This window comes from Poromitra crassiceps, assembly GCF_964638095.1.
Source record: "Poromitra crassiceps genome assembly, chromosome: 26".
Classification (NCBI taxonomy): Eukaryota; Metazoa; Chordata; class Actinopteri; order Beryciformes; family Melamphaidae; genus Poromitra; species Poromitra crassiceps.
Window position 1 is genome coordinate 8921564 of NC_139640.1, and position 15998 is coordinate 8937561.

General features: G+C 43.5%; 2 protein-coding genes across 2 annotated transcripts in view; both read left to right on the forward strand.

The window, feature by feature from the left end:
* Positions 1–15998, forward strand: part of LOC310798829 (uncharacterized protein) — a 153412-nt gene that overhangs the window by 31615 nt on the left and 105799 nt on the right. The window lies entirely within an intron of this gene.
* Positions 5–15998, forward strand: part of LOC310798865 (meprin A subunit beta-like) — a gene marked incomplete at both ends in the record, with an annotated part of 17743 nt that continues 1749 nt past the window's right edge. Inside the window, 6 exons of the mRNA XM_083661428.1 lie at positions 5–47; positions 2247–2364; positions 6286–6467; positions 6564–6776; positions 9300–9464; positions 15961–15998. The exon at positions 15961–15998 is cut by the window's right edge and continues 178 nt beyond it. Of these exons, the coding sequence (XP_083517554.1) occupies positions 5–47; positions 2247–2364; positions 6286–6467; positions 6564–6776; positions 9300–9464; positions 15961–15998 (759 nt within the window). The remainder of the gene's footprint in view (positions 48–2246; positions 2365–6285; positions 6468–6563; positions 6777–9299; positions 9465–15960) is intronic.

Consider the following 15998-nt stretch of genomic DNA (forward strand, 5'->3'; position numbering starts at 1 on the left):
TGAACTATGGACATCCCCAGTTCCATATGTCTTGGAAAACAGCCTTGGTAAATTTTGTCTTTATAGTGACATTTTTTGTGTGTGTTTTTGCAATGCCCACTGAATTATGGCATGTATACTGTAACTGTTTAGTGTTTCTCAAGCCAGTCCTCAATGCTCATCTCTCATGAAGTTATATTTCACACCTTTAGTGGCTTGGTTGCTTTTGCTACTGGCATACAGGTACAAACACACCTTTCGGCGCCATGTCTCTCAAGACAGCAGTGCTGTTCGTGTTGACTTCGGCTAATAGAGGGATGTACTGTATGTGCTCTGTTGGTCCATCCCAGCTGCTCCACACTCCAGACAGAGTTCCTCATTTCACGGGGGGCATTTCCCTGAGCTATTATTATCATCAGCGCCACCACATCTTAACATTTTTGATTTGACTACATTGCAAAAAGTCGCATTATCATAGCCTCGTGTTTTGAATTTTCTTTCTGGCATTCTAATTTATTTTCAGAAACAGAAATAAAAAAATAAGGTACACATTAAAATCAATCCACAGATGAAAAACAGAAACAGGACTCGATTTGTATCCACTGGTGAAGCCTCTGTGTCATCGAGAGAGGGGGAGAGAGAGAGGAGAGAGGCGGCAGAGAGACAGATGATAGAGAGAGAGGCTGAGAGAGAGAGAGATAGAGCTGATACAGACAGAGAGAGAGAGAGAGGTGATACAGAGAGAGGGAGAGAGAGGTGATACAGACAGAGAGAGAGAGAGAGAGAGAGAGAGCTGATACAGACAGAGAGAGAGAGAGAGGTGATACAGAGAGAGGGAGAGAGAGCTGATACAGACAGAGAGAGAGAGGTGATACAGACAGAGAGAGGGAGAGAGAGGTGGCGGAGAAAGAGGAGATCCCCCCCCCCCCCCCCCCCCCCATGGTCCGCAGGCCTGTGTGACTTGATTGGCGGGGCGGATTTGGCCCCAGGGCCACCAGTTGAATAGGCCTGGTCTAGGTTGATTCAGCTGGATGCCTTCTATCCTCCTCCCCATGACGGAGTGAGAGAGGAGAGGTTGCACTGTCTACGCCCCGTGCACATGTTGGCATGTTATGTGCAACACACGGCACCAGTGGTGCGCACACACAGCGGCAGCTTTTTTTGTCTGTGCAGACAGAGTGGCCCGGGAAGACCCTGTCCGAGCACAGGCTTGCCCACAGTGGGTGAGCCTCTGCACATAAAGCCTGTGATATCCCTTAAAGGAACACTCTCCCTATTTTCAACCAGCTTTGTATCATTAGAACATCAGTAGTATATGAGAAAACTGTAAACGGTTTTGAAGTCTGTCATTTAATTTGACAGTTATTGAGTGTTAAAGTGTGGACCAGTGACATCACTGGTCCACACTAACTCAAATTAATAACTCATTAACTCAAATCAACTCTCAATAACTGTCAAACTAGATGAATGATGAATAGTTTGACAGTTATTGAGAGTTGATTTGAGTTAATGAGTTATTAATTTGAGTTAGTGTGGACCAGTGATGTCACTGGTCCACACGTTAACACTCAATAACTGTCAAATTAAATGACTTCAAAACCGTTTACAATTTTCTGATATACTACTGATGTTCTAATGATACAAAGCTGGTTGAAAATGGGCGGAGTGTTCCTTTAACAGAGCCAGTGACTGGCTCTTGTGGGTTTGAATCTCCCCTCGGTCCTTTCTGTGTGGAGTTTGCATGTTCTCCCCCTGTATTTGCGTGGGTTTCCTCCGGGCGCTTGTTTACTCCCACAGTCCAAAGATATGCTGTGTTTGTGTAGCATCATCACGTATATGATGTATGTAACCTATGTTGTGTGTAGAGCATGATCTAGTATGACTGTGATGATGCTATGTAAAGTCCTTTGAGACATGCTTGTGTGATAAGGGGCTATAAAGATAACTGACACAGAGTGTGGCTGCGTCAATGCTGAGTCTCTCGCAGCTGTGTTGGTCGGCATTACACCCTATACTGTTTGTGAACAGGGTCAGAGGTCACTATTTTTTTCATGGCCCCCAGCCTCTGACCCACATATATTGAATTGTGATATATTGTCCCATTTCAACTAGAAAGCACCAGCACACGTGTTTGATCAGTACCAGGAACATGAATGAACCTCATCCATCCATGTCATTGTCTGACCTTTCTCTCATTTTATCATTGCATGGACCATTCATGTCTTTAACACAACCTTGGCATCATCACCAATTAACTCATACTGAAGAGATGAATGCTAAAGGAGTCATCCTGAGAGCCTTTGACCAGTTCAGACTCAAGTCATGCATTGACTTCAAACCCAGGGACTCTGAGGACTATTTCATTTCTGTCCAGAAGAATAGTGGGTACGTATTGTCCAGCAATAGCTTATAACTGTCATGACAATTTTTGTTGTTGCTGCTGCTGTTGTTGTTTTGTATTGTTTTGCGTTTACACTAGTTTGCATACATTTGTGAATGAAATTTGACCATGCACACTATCTATGCCAACACAGTCTCTTAGAAAAACGTATAATACCAACGATGTGGACCAACGTTGCTATTTTACAATTTCGGCTCGAAAAACGTAAAATATTAACGTTCCGAGTGGTTAGGGTGAGGATTAGAGTAGGGGGAGGGGTTAGAAACAGAAAATCTCCATAAAACACGCCCAAACCCCGCCCACCGCTGTAGACGCATACGTTCCCATTTTACAATTTCTTAGCCGACATCGTAAAATAGCAACGTTTGTCCACAAACGTTCCTATTTTACGTTTTTTTTGGAGATCGGGTTGATCTATGCACATTAAAACCTCCTCTTGCATATTCCATCTTTCAAGGAGCCTTATGTTAAGCTCTAGATAAACGCAATTACATTTACACGCCATTTACACCTGGGGCCAGATTCACCAATGTGTTCTTAAGATAGGGTCTAACTTAATAAACTTTTTGAGGCTAGGAGATGAGGCATAGGAGGCAACACAAAGTGCTTCCATCTACAAAACCTATTTACAGGTAGAGTAGGACAACTATAGGGCAAAGATTTAAACATTGGCTGGTGTTTGTTGTTGTCTGTCATGTCTGTTGTAAATAAGCCTCTCACTAATTGTCTTGCTAGCTTATTGCTAGCAAAGACAATTAGCTAGATAGGCAGTATTCTATTTCTCAACAGTAACTGCAACTTCTACAACATAAATAAACAAACGAAAACTATTCTAAAACTTAAATGGTCTTTACTGAATGTTCTCCGTCATTACAGCATTACAGCAGTAACAGAGGCTTGCTGTCTCATCTTAACGTTGTTCTTCTTCGTTGGTTTTATTCTTCTTCTACTGAACATGTAGGCATTCTGACGTTAATTTAAGAAATACTGCCGCCTAGTGGCCGCTTTTAGATAAAAACAAATACAACAGGCAGAGTGACCCAACACCAAATAAAGATGTACAATACATGTTCATCTTAATGTTAGGTGTAGCTGTGTAGACTTTGAACTAGAACCTACTTGTCTAAAATGTGTTTCAATATGATATTAGAGGCTTAACTTTTCACTGTAGGAATTTTAAGACAGGGGAAGGACTGTCTTGAAGTTAAGAAAAAAATCAAGAACAAATCTGAGAACTTTTATTTCAAGAATACCATTTATTCTTACGTTTTTTCTTAGGAAGAAACATAAGAAGAAAGTTAAGAAAATACATACGAACATTTTTTGAGAATAGCATTTTATCCTATTTTTTTTCTTAACACATTGAGTGCCAGCCGTTTTTTCAATGCTGTAGGTAAGTTGTGCCAGGTTTTTTTTTGAGGATTCTGGCTCATTTTACAAGAGCCGAGGATTCTTTTCTGTTAAGACTTCGTGAACACCAATCATCTAAAAAGAACTAATAGAATGTGTGCTTTCTCTGTCTAAAAGAGTTCGTTTGTAGAGTTAGTAGTTATGTAGATATTAGCCGTTGAGTACAGCATGGTTTCAGAGATTTTCAGACAGTTTTGAGATAAATGGATTTTTAGAACCACCTCACGTGCCTGTGATTATGGGTGCCCTTGGGCAAGTCTGTATACTGTTTTGTGTGTGTGTGTGTGTGTGTGTGTGTGTGTGTGTGTGTGTGTGTGTCTCCAAACTCCTCCCTCCGTAGGTGTGGCTTTGCAGTGTTTTGTCACAGGCGAGTTTGATCCCAAAAAAAGAGAAGGGAATCGCAGGAGCGGGGAAGAGGAGAGGAGAGGCGAGGGGGGGGGGGGGGGGTTAGACACGGGAGAGAAATTCCTTCGCGATCCCCTTCTTCCAATCTTGAGGCAGCCTACTCCGCTCTGCTGCTGCTGCTGCTGCTGGCGGCTCTCGGGCAGTCTGGCTTACTGAACGGGCTCGTTCGTTTCTTGAGGTGTCGGCTGAGAGCTTTGAAGAAGCTTTTGCGATTCTGGTCTTATTTATGCGCAAAGGTACTCGAGTGTGTGTGTGTGCGCGCGCGCGCGCATGTGTGTGTGTGTGTGTGTGTGTGTGTGAAATCGAAAGAGTTTTCGCCCAGCTATTTCCTTGAAAATTAGAATGGCTTTCTCCAGCGGACCCGTGGCTGTGGCTTTCTCTCTGTCTGGAGAGAACTGTCGCCACTTAGTGGTCGGTAAAATAGATTATACACATTCTCTTCCTCCAATAGTGGTATAGAAGACGTAAAAGGGGTTGATTGATGTCCCACCGTCAAAAAAAAAAAATGTTTATGTAGGACGAGATATCTCGTCTTTGGCACTCAACGGTTGGATTATGTAAGACGAGATATCTCGTCCTTGGCACTCAACGTTTTAAGACCAAAGTTAAGAAAAAAATGGCACTTGAGAAGATTTTCTTTCTTAACACGTTGACTGCCACTGACGTATATATACGTCAAAAAAAATCCAGCGGTTCACTGCCATTGACGTATTAATACGTTAATAATACGTAGATTTTTTTTTTTTGACGGTGCTACGTGGATCAATGCCCCCCGCGTCTCCTATGGAGATATTGGAAGTATTGAATGTGTATAATCTATTTTACCGAGCAGCTAGGTGGCGACGGTGCCCTCCCGACAGAGAGAAAGTCAACCAAAAGCAGCCGCCTCCCGCGGCTGCTTCCTCCATTCTCAAGGAAATGGCTTGCCGATTTTACAGTCATCAGTCACCAGACTCGCCGCTCTCGGGCCGCGCCAGCAGCAGCACACGGGGGATTGCAAATTTGCATAAGCCTAGAGTCGCACGGGGCTTCATCGGGGCTCTCAAACCCAAGAGATGAGTGAGACCTATCCACACTCGCTGCCAGGGAGGGAGGCTGCTCAAACTCGCTGCCAGGGAGGGAGGCTGCTCGAACTCGCTGCAGCAGCAGCAGCAGCAGACCACTCGCTTGTGACAAACGCAGGCTGAAAGCCACTAGACACGCCCACGGAGGGAGGAGTTGAAGGAGAGGGCGTTCGGAACTATATTGTTTGGATGTCTGATCTCTCACTGATGCCAAAAATAAATGGTTAAAGTGACTGTTCTGCCTGTTTGATTGAATTTCACAAAACTGCGATTATCTCAGCTTCCTGTCTCAGACGCTCAAACCATGCTGTACTCAACGGCTAATATCTACATAACTACTAACTCTACAAACTAACTCTTTTAGACAGAGAAAGCACACATTCTATTAGTACTTTTCTGAACTTTGTGTTCACAAACTCCAAGCAGAAAAGAATCCTCGGCTCTTTTAAAATGAGCCAGAATCCTCAAAAAACGGCCTGGCAGAAGCTACCTACAGCAAAAAAAAAACGGCTGGCAGTCAATGTGTTAAGAAGGTTTTGTGAATCCGGCCCCAGGTCACTATTATCAGTGATGTCCTTCGAGCAATAGACCCTTCTCACGGGGGCCATTTTGTGTCGAGAAGCCAGGGTAAACACAGGTGCAAGCAAAACACTAATGAGGGTTTCCAACTTCCATGATTGGAATTTGGAAACCCTCATGTTTTCCCTCACCCTAGTGTTTTGCTTGCACCTGTGTTTACCCTGGCTTCTCGACACAAAATGGCCCCCGTGAGAAGGGTCTATTGTGATGTCATCTGTGATGATGTCATCGACCCCTATTGACCACGCCGTGACAGTGTAGACGCCACACACTATTACTAGACTCCGCGGCTTGTTTTTCAAATAATGGTGCTAAAAATGTGTTTCATCATAGTGTATTTGAGCAAGACAGTTGAACTAAAATGATGTAAACTAGATAAAGCGACTTACTGGCTTATCGGTGACGTAAGAAAATGTGAAAATCATAGTATACCTTTTTCCTTTTTAGATGTAGCTCATTCATTGGGCAAGTGTCTTACAATGGTGGACAGGGTCTCTCCATCGGACAAGATTGTGATACAATTTCCACCGTTGAACATGAATTCCTCCATGCTCTTGGCTTCTATCACGAACAGTCCAGAGATGACAGAGATGATTATGTAACCATTGTGTTGGAAAACATCCTAGAAGGTTTGACTCAGATTCATGATACTCTTATTCATTACAACCACAACTTACTTTTATTACTTTAGGGTGGTGAGGTAATTGATGATGTTCTGTCTCTAGGTAAAGAAGGGAACTTTGACAAAGTTCCCAATAGCAACACCCAGGGAGTTGCATACGACTACAACTCAGTGATGCACTATGGTGAAAATGCGTTTACCAATGGCAACGGCTCTACCATTATCACCAAAGACCCACAATTCCAATACGTGATTGGTCAAAGACTGGAAGTGAGTCCTGATGACATGCTCAAGCTGAACCGCCTCTACAGTTGCGGTAAGTGCCATCGAATATTCAAGCTGTCTTTTGCTAATATATGTAGAGCAAAATGAGTTAAAGGTAGTTTAAGAATTCACTGTTATTCCCATAGCCAAGTTCAGTTTTCATGGCATGATGTAGCATTATCCACAAAAAGTAATCCTTGGGACTATCACAGGCTGACTGACTCGTTGAAGATTTGGGGATGGGACTATCTTGTATCCAGCTATGGGACACAATAAAGCCTCTTCTAAACATGAAGTCTGGATCATGTCCGGCGAATCTTTAACCAAACTCCATTCAAAAACATGCCGTTTTAACGGAGGATCCATTCCGACCACAATAACGAGGGGTGGCAATGTGCCAAAAATGAGCGCTTGCCTTTGTTACATAAAGCCGCCCAGTCAAAATAGTGGTCGCACCGTCGTCAATCACTGTGGGTGATTTATTTTACAAGTGGCATTCAAGTCATATCTGACTAGTTTTCAATTTATTTCTCCCCACAAAAGTTAGGCTAGGCCTATGTCTCGATATAGGCTGTCAGTCAGTCAGCTCCTCTCATCGACATAACCAAATAGGCTCCTCTCCGCAGTTGTGTTAGCTTGGACGCTCACAGTCACACAACACTGGCTGCCTCAAATGGCTGCCTCACACAATACTTGGCTGCATCCAACTCGAGAAAACTTTTCAGACCCTCCTGGAGACAATCTTTCTCAGAAGAGACTAACGTTAGCGACAAATCTGGAGACTTTCTCTGACATGGGAATGATGGGATTAACATTACCAGCAAGCAGCAGTAAAAGCAGGCAATGACGACAGCTGGGTAAGTCCCGCTAGCATCGATGCTAAGTTAGCAAAGTACAGCAAGAGTGCAGCTGAAGCACATGGCTATATATTAATATGGATGTTAACATCCATATTAATTAGCCATGTGCTTGCGCGATGACATCGTGTATTGGCGATGTCAAAGGGTGGCGATTGACGATCTGACTGAGATCAGATCGTGCAACTCTAGTAGGCTTATCATCTCCCTTGTTGCATTTTTAAACTGGCAGATGGGGGACAAAGAAACGATTCAACTTTTAGTTGTTTACTCACCTAATTTGGCTCTCTTCCAAATAATCCAGCCACGTAACTAACGCTACGTCCATTCATGAAAGTAATGATGGGACATTCATGGTTTGTAAAGTGCCACCACCCGCCCACTCAGACATAACAGCTACATGATCTGGATCATGAGCTGCCAGTGTTAAACAAGAGCTGCTTTTCCTATAATGCGGATCCTATACTTGGGGCTCAGATGGTCATGATCCGCACTCACGGGAGTGCGCATAAGCCGGCTAATTGTTTTTTAACATGCAGGCCAACCGCCTAGGAGCTGGTTATAATCCGGATTCCACTGCATGTTAAGAAGTGGCTTAATTCTTATACACCAGTCCAAACCAGTCCAAGGTGTACTACCCCAGTTGATAACTTGCACAAGTTCTCCCACTGGTGTACAGGGCTCATTGGCTGACTGGAAAATGCCTCTCTACAAGATGCAGGGAGGCATTTATTTTGGTACTGTAGGTTAACCACTTTTCAGCTGTTTGATATATTCAATATAATCATTTGCGTTCATCATATACTACTATTATCATATCTACATATCTACTATTAAGTCCCCACTGTAGACAACGGTATATATATGGGACTGGTAGAATACACTGTATAATGGAATAAGCTTTTAAGCATTATTCTCCAACCAACCCACATTTTTGTCGGATGATGAGATGAGACCATTTCCAGGAAGATTGACAAGGGTGTCTGCATCTTTGGGCCATATAGGGAATATGGATGCTGACATTAATTTGAAATCACTACTGCAATGTACTGTATCCCATTTTCTGTTCATGCAGAGCACATACGAGTATTGTGAGGCCTTCATTAGATTAGATTAGATTAGATTAGATTCTTTAATGACTACACAGCCAGGCTGGTGGAATTTGTTTTCAGTACAGTTCATATGTAAGCTATGGTCCAACATTGAACATCATAATACGTAAAACACAATACAGTCATAGCAGCAGTGATATGGGGGTTGTTAGATAGGATAGAGAGTTCAGTGTCCTTATGGCAGTGGGGAAGAAACTGTTTTTAAAACGGGTTGTCTTGGTGGGCAGAGACCTGTAGCGCCTCCCGGAGGGCAACAGCTGGAAGATGTGGTGTGCTGGGTGAGTGGGGTCAGAAATTATTTTTTTAGCTCTATTTATTGTCCTTTGGCGGTGGAGTGATTCAAGTGACGGAAGGGGGGTGTGGATTATTTTGGAGGATTTATTGATGATTCTCTGTAGTTTGTTTTTGGAGTGAGTGTCCAGACTGCTGTACCAAACTGTTATGGAGAAGGTGAGGATGCTTTGTATGATGGCCAGGTAGAACCGGAGCAGGAGATGTTTTCTTATTCTGAATTTTTTGAGCTGATTTTTTGAGCTGATGTTTAAGTTGTATTTGAGCAAAACAGGTAATATTCTTGTATCCTATGTTCTTCATACACCTCCACAGAGTCATCCATTGCATTTAAGATGTACTGTGGCTTTGACGATGAGACCATGTGTGGAATGAAAAACTGTTCAAAGAGTGGAGCGAGCGACTGGGAAAGAGTATCAAATGCTGCTGGGGGTCCTAGCACTGACCACACCAGCCTATCTACTGCCAGTCCTGAAAATGGTAAGATTTCCAAATTAATTAAAGTTGAAAATTGAAATTAAATTGATCCTAAAATTTTAATACCTTTATTTGTGTTCACATTTAGACAAAAATCCTTGAACACAAACAATAATAGATGCACAATCAATGGGAAATCTTATAGTGACAGATGTATCTAGTCTGAATCTATGGATAAAGGAAACAGCGCCTCCTCCAAATTTGGCGACTGCCAATCATTGCAGAAATAGAGCAGAATTTGGCCAGAGCCTTGGCTCTCGGTCTGGGCAGTCCTGCCCTCTGCAGGCCACTTACGACCAGCCTATGGACACACACATAACACACATAACACACATAACACACACAACACACACACACACACACACACATACACATACACACACACACACACACACACACACACACACACAAATGATGCAGGAAACTCTTGCCCCGATAAGTCGGATGCATCGACCCTTCAAGATTCATCAAAGTTGGACTGGAGTTCCTCGTGAGTCACGAGTGGTAGTGAAACTCAAACTCCCTAGTGTAACCAGCTCCGCTAATGGAGCTAGCTCTTATAAGGTTGCACTTAGTGCATGTGCATTGCAAGTGGGAGATCGAATTCCACCTCCACCCCTGGGTAAGCCCTTAACATGCATGGCTGCCAGGACTGTCAACACAACGCAGGTTACAGGAATGAGGAAAACTCTCTGTCTGTCTGTCTGTCTGTCTGTCTGCATCCATTTATCTCCCAAACAGGTTGGCCAATCAATCTGAAACTGCACATGGGCCTTGAGCATTGGCATAGGCAGGGACTGACAAAGCTGTTTTTTCCATTTTCCCAAATAGAGAGCCGCAGGAACGAGTCCGGAAATCATCGATGCTAACACTCCTGGTTCTTCACTGTTTTCGCCTATGGGAGTTTTGAATGGGTTTTTGGCGCGATGCTTCTAATAATCTCTCTGGGCAACGCAAGCTTAATCAAACGCAAACCACTGTTTAGTAATATCATCTTCACACACGAGGACCACTTCAAAACTTATGAGTTTTGAAGCTTTTACGTGCCGTTAAAAGGGCGGCTAGCTAGCAAACGGCTAAATGAGACTACACCGTTGAGTCGATGGAGATATATACGTCAGTAACGTCACCACTTCAAAGGACGAACACGGAAATTCTCTTTCCCTCACCTGGTTCAGCCCGTTCAGCCTGGGGTAATCAGTGCACACATCAACAACAGTCCAGGTTGAGTGGTGACGTGACGTGGAAGCCTATGCGACAGTGTGTAGTTCTGGATTAGCTTAGCTCGAGCTTTTTACTTCTAGGGCTCGCATTTACGCTACAAAACTCATGAAAGTGATCCTCATGTGTGAAGATTATCCGACTGAACTCTGGTTCGCGTTTGATTAAGCTTCCGTTGCCCAGAGACCTTATTTGAAGCATTGCGGCAAAAACCCTTTCAAGAATCCCATAGGCAGAAACAGTGAAGAACCAGGAAGTCCGGGACTTCCGCGTTCTGACTACAAAAATACGTCATCCCTGCAGCTCTCTATTAAACTGTTAGCATTTTTGGCAAGCCTGCACCACACCGAGTTTGGGTTTGCGCATCCCTGGAAAGTCTGCAAATAGTTGTGGTGCGTGCATCCCTGGTGGTTATGGACAGGGCTAGACGCTTACCAAAAGTTATGAGCACATAAAGAATTTTAGGGGCGCAATGAAAATTCAGTACAGAACGATATAGCACATATACATACATACGATTCTATATATTTATAATTACGTTTAATTCAATTCAAATTGAGTATTCTCATGATGCGACATGCATTTCCTACCGGATTGGCTCAATGCAGCTCATTGGCTATTGTTGTCATGTAATTATAATAACCATTTATTAAGTCATCTATTTGCTTAACAATATGCCCATCTATTCACTTTTAAAATCCCCCCAAAAATGTATTTCTTCAATGCTTGTTGCTTGTTTATAATTGCTTTCCCTCATACCATTGGTCTTTGGTGTGCTTATCATGTTGTGTGTATTGCATTATAATGAATAATAATAATTATTATTATTATTTATTTATTTTATACCGCACTTTTCATTCACAGAGAATCTCAGAGTGCTACAGAGTTACAAACATAACAGACAGTACAACTGATAAAAAGTTAGCACGAGAAAGCCTTCCTAAATAAAAAGGTTTTTAGGGCTGTCTTGAAAGAGCCTGTGCTATGTTTTAATTTTTTAACTTCATTTTATTTGTATTGTACTTTTTTTTTAGCCTACTTGTACAAGCACCATGTAACCTTTTTAAGAAAGGTGCTATACAAATAAAGTGTATTATCATTATAATGCTGATGTGCTGGAAAGTGACATATCCCAGTGTGACATCAGAATGAGGCAACAGACTTTCACTGGATGCAGGGTAAACACCTGAATACTGTCTGCCAGACATTATTCAGGTGTTTACCCTTCATCCAGTGAAAGTCCCTGACCAGACTACTAACGTTAGATACTGGGTTTTTAATATGCAGCTAAGCTCAGAGCCAGATTAACACCCTCAGGGGCCCCTGGGCACTGAAGCTCCCAGGGGCCCCCCTACCCATCGTCCGGATGTTTGGATGTTTTTTCGCCATATTTAGAGGAATATCTCATTTTAAATTAACATTAGTATTATACTGTTATGTCATTATTCAGTTTCTGAGATTCAGTTTCTCACTCACTCATAGGCGATTCTAGGCTTTCCAAACAGGTAGCACCAGCAGGATAAATATATTAGTCTGACTGGGGGGTTTCTAGGGGGGTCTGTGCCCCCCCTGGACAAAGAAATTTTGTACATTTTAAAGTAAAATGCATGAATCTGATGCACTCTGAGAGCAAAAGGAAGAGGCTAATCTTCACATTAATATCCTCTTCACTGTGCTGTGGCTTTACAATGATGAAAAAATAATTGACATTACATTTCCAATACAAAACAGCAGAGGGTGCCGCAGCACCACAAGCACCCCCACTTCCCGCGCCCCTGGTCACCACTTGCCTACAGGCATCCAATGAGACTAAATCATCAGACTTAATCTTCTTGGAAACACATTTTACTTTGTCCTGATTGGTCTTAGATTTGTGTCATAGTTCTGTGGAGCCCAACATGAGCCCGACCAAAAAAAAAAAAAAAAAATTTGGAGGGCCCCTTCACCCCGAGGGCCCCGCGGCACCTGCCCCGGTTGCCCTATGGTTAATCCGGCCTTGGCTAAGCTGTGTAACATTATTCACATACAGTAGCTGCAAGATGGTCTAACAGACGTTAGCCAGATTGTCAACAAGTCTTTTTGAAGATAACCTTAGTGAGTGGCATGCTCGCTAACGTTTGCGCTGCTAACATTAGATGATTGCATTAGATCAGACCTGGGCAAAAGGCGGCCCGCGGGCCGCATAGCGCCCCCTGTGTGGCCCGCGCTGGAATTGCAATTTTTTTTTTTTTACAGTGCACCTGAATGCAACATGCAAGGTACCCGCTGAATAAGTGTCCAAATGTTCATGTCATTCTGGCCAATACTCCACTTCTGTTATAACATTTCAGTCTGGTATGGAATATCTTTCAATAATCTTTATGACTAAAAGGCTAAAAGTAATATCATGTGTAAGAAATGACTGTTCTACATTGAAGTAAAAATGGAAATAATTAACTTGTTGCTTTTGGATTTATTTAGCTTCAAGAGTGCATTTTTGTTCGTGTGACCCTCAACACAGGCTTTGAGAATCCCGGGCCACTTACTGATACTTATGCTTAAATTAACACACTCATATTCTGGTTTATTTAAAGAAAAACATTTTGGCTAGTGGAAATTCTAATTGGCTGGTAACTTTAAAATATAGCAGCCATATTGGCAGGTGGTCAAAAAAGTTAATGACATAGGAGTGAGGGAGAAAAGGATCAAATATTGGTGTTTAAGACTGAATAATGACATCACAACTGTTAATTTAAAATGAGGTATTCCTCTAAACCTGACTTCAAATGCCCCCAAAAAATTTGCGCCGGCGCTGTTCGGCCCCCAACGCTCAGCAAAATCTGGCGCTCTGTTAGCGAGGAAATTTTTTTGTGGTCCTCTCTATCATCACAGTTCCTGGGTTACGGCATGACAATATTTGTTCGGCCCCCAGCAACAATCTGGGTTTCTCATGTGGCCCCCCATGAAAAATAATTGCCCACCCCTGCATTAGATGCTAACCAGAGATGTCACTCATGCAAGCCAGCTAACGCTGGCCATAACTATTGTCTGCTGCAGCTGTAGTTTTATCTCCCGTGTACAAATCCATCGTCTGATACATTTAAATTCCATCTGTTTATGTGACTCTTGTCTTGCCAGTCATCTAACTGGCAAATGCGTAACAGTCAGTCAGACACTTCTCTCTGTTGGTCTCGGTCGGTCTTCTAAATAGGGACCTTGACTTCCGCTGATGAGTCGATCACATGCTTTTTATCAAGTCCTACTTGAAAAACGACCATGTTATGGCTCATTTCCACCACATATAACAGCACAGTACAGCTCTACTCGACCTGGTCTTACTCGTCTCTACTTGATATAGACTCTGTTTCTATAGCAAGTTTACTCACCTCCGCCCACACCTGGTCGTCATAGCGACCGCATATCTGTCCTCCGCCCATAGCCGAAGTAGGCACGTATAACGTTAAAATTAAATCCATACACAGAACTTTTAAACTGTTTATGAAATACTGGTGCCTCTAAATGACCTACAGTGTACATGGGCAAATGTGACAATCGGCCAGGAGAATGGATATCACTTTGTTGTTACTCAAACTCACATGCATGCACTGCGCGGGGGACGGGAGTTGCGCTACACGGAGAAAGGAAGCCTCTACCCCGGCGGCCTCTCACCTAGTCTCTTAAAACAGACGAGTTGGCTTCGGCAATTTTCAAATGCTTCCGCCATACCGTCTGTAATTCGTGGGGGAGAAGCATGCGCCAACCGGAATAGGAAGCAGAAAGGCGGGTCTTCCGCTCATTAGTCCAATCAGAATTTTTTTAAGGCGGGTCTTCCGCTCATTAGTCCAATCAGAATTTTTTTCCGTGGACACACGTGTCGTGATTGGTCGGATTCTGTCGAACTTCCTTCCAGTCTGAAGGTTTTTTCCCAAATTCCTTGTGCATGTTGTGGGTGTAACGTACAGACTGTTTAGCTGCATTCGCCGGATGTAGATGAGACAGTCTGTTTTAAGAGACTACCTCTCACCAGGCAAGACCGCGGCTTCGCTAAACCCCCGCCTCCGGCCTAGCGGAGCCAACTACAAAGGGCTTCCCGAGGAGCGGACTTTTTCTCTCTCAAAACAATTGAAAACCACCGCATGTTAAAGCTGAGCAAGGAGATCGATTTTATTTCACCAGAGCCGAAGGCAGCAACACAAAAGACTGATGGAAATAACATTAACAGAACAGAAGAGAAGGTAAGCCCCACTAAACTGGTATCCAGCATTGACAGTAGATACAGTCAATACGATTCTGCCTGACCAATCAGTCGTCTGCAGTGTTTTCACGTCACGGTATGGTACCGGGTTCACAGCGCTGGAACCTCAACAAAGCAGGGACCAAAACTAGCCTGACTCAACCCCAACTCAACCTGGGCTGTCCATGTTTTTGATCGGTGGAATGAGACAAAAAAGCGAGACGAGCTGGGCGGGGCCGCGCTGATACCAGCGGTGGAAATGGGCCATTATTGATCAATGTCATTGTCTCTGTCATTGGCTCCGACCATGTCAATCAGAGCGGCTTCCGCTCCCTCCTCCCTGTGTGTCGCTGTAAATAGTGAGGAAGGGCCGGTGTGTGCCCGAAACGTCACGCTGTGTTGCAAATAAAAATAACCTAAACGGGAGCTCCTCGGTGTGCGGATTGTTTCTTTTTTCACTGTAAGTACTCTATTGATCCAGCACCCAGGCCCAGTGTGGCCTATTTTTGGATGTGCGTGTCCCTACCTATTTTTTGCACTCGCTGTAAATAGTGCCCTGCCGCCGCAGTGAAAACAACAACGCTAACTAGCTAGCAAGCTAACGGCAGAAACCTACGCGCTAGCTCGTGGCTACGTGCTGAAAACGGCAAGTTTGGATTGTTGGAAACTATTTTCCAAGGGCACTGCCGCTAAGCGCCGCCCATCGCAATCCCGCTATGGAGACCTGCGGCCCCAGACTCCTCGGACGGAAGGGAGAGGAGGCTGGCCAGCGAGACTAGGTAGTTGATGAATTGAACGATTGAATTCTGTATTCACACACGTGCCCCTTATTGCGTTTTACAATTCACACTGTTCTATTTTTAGTAGCAAATGTGAGTAAAATGCTTGCACTGTCCAGCCCTGGTTATGGATGGTCATATTTGAATTTCAAACCTGACCCATAATCATAGCGCCCAAATTAGGTTGGTTAGAGGAGTTTTTTAAATGCTGGAATGAACAGTCCCAAAATGCATCATTGCCAAGTAAAAAAATAAAATAAATCTAACTAATCTCTTCTATTTCAAGATGCACGTTACTTCATGCATGCCAGCACAGCATCCGGT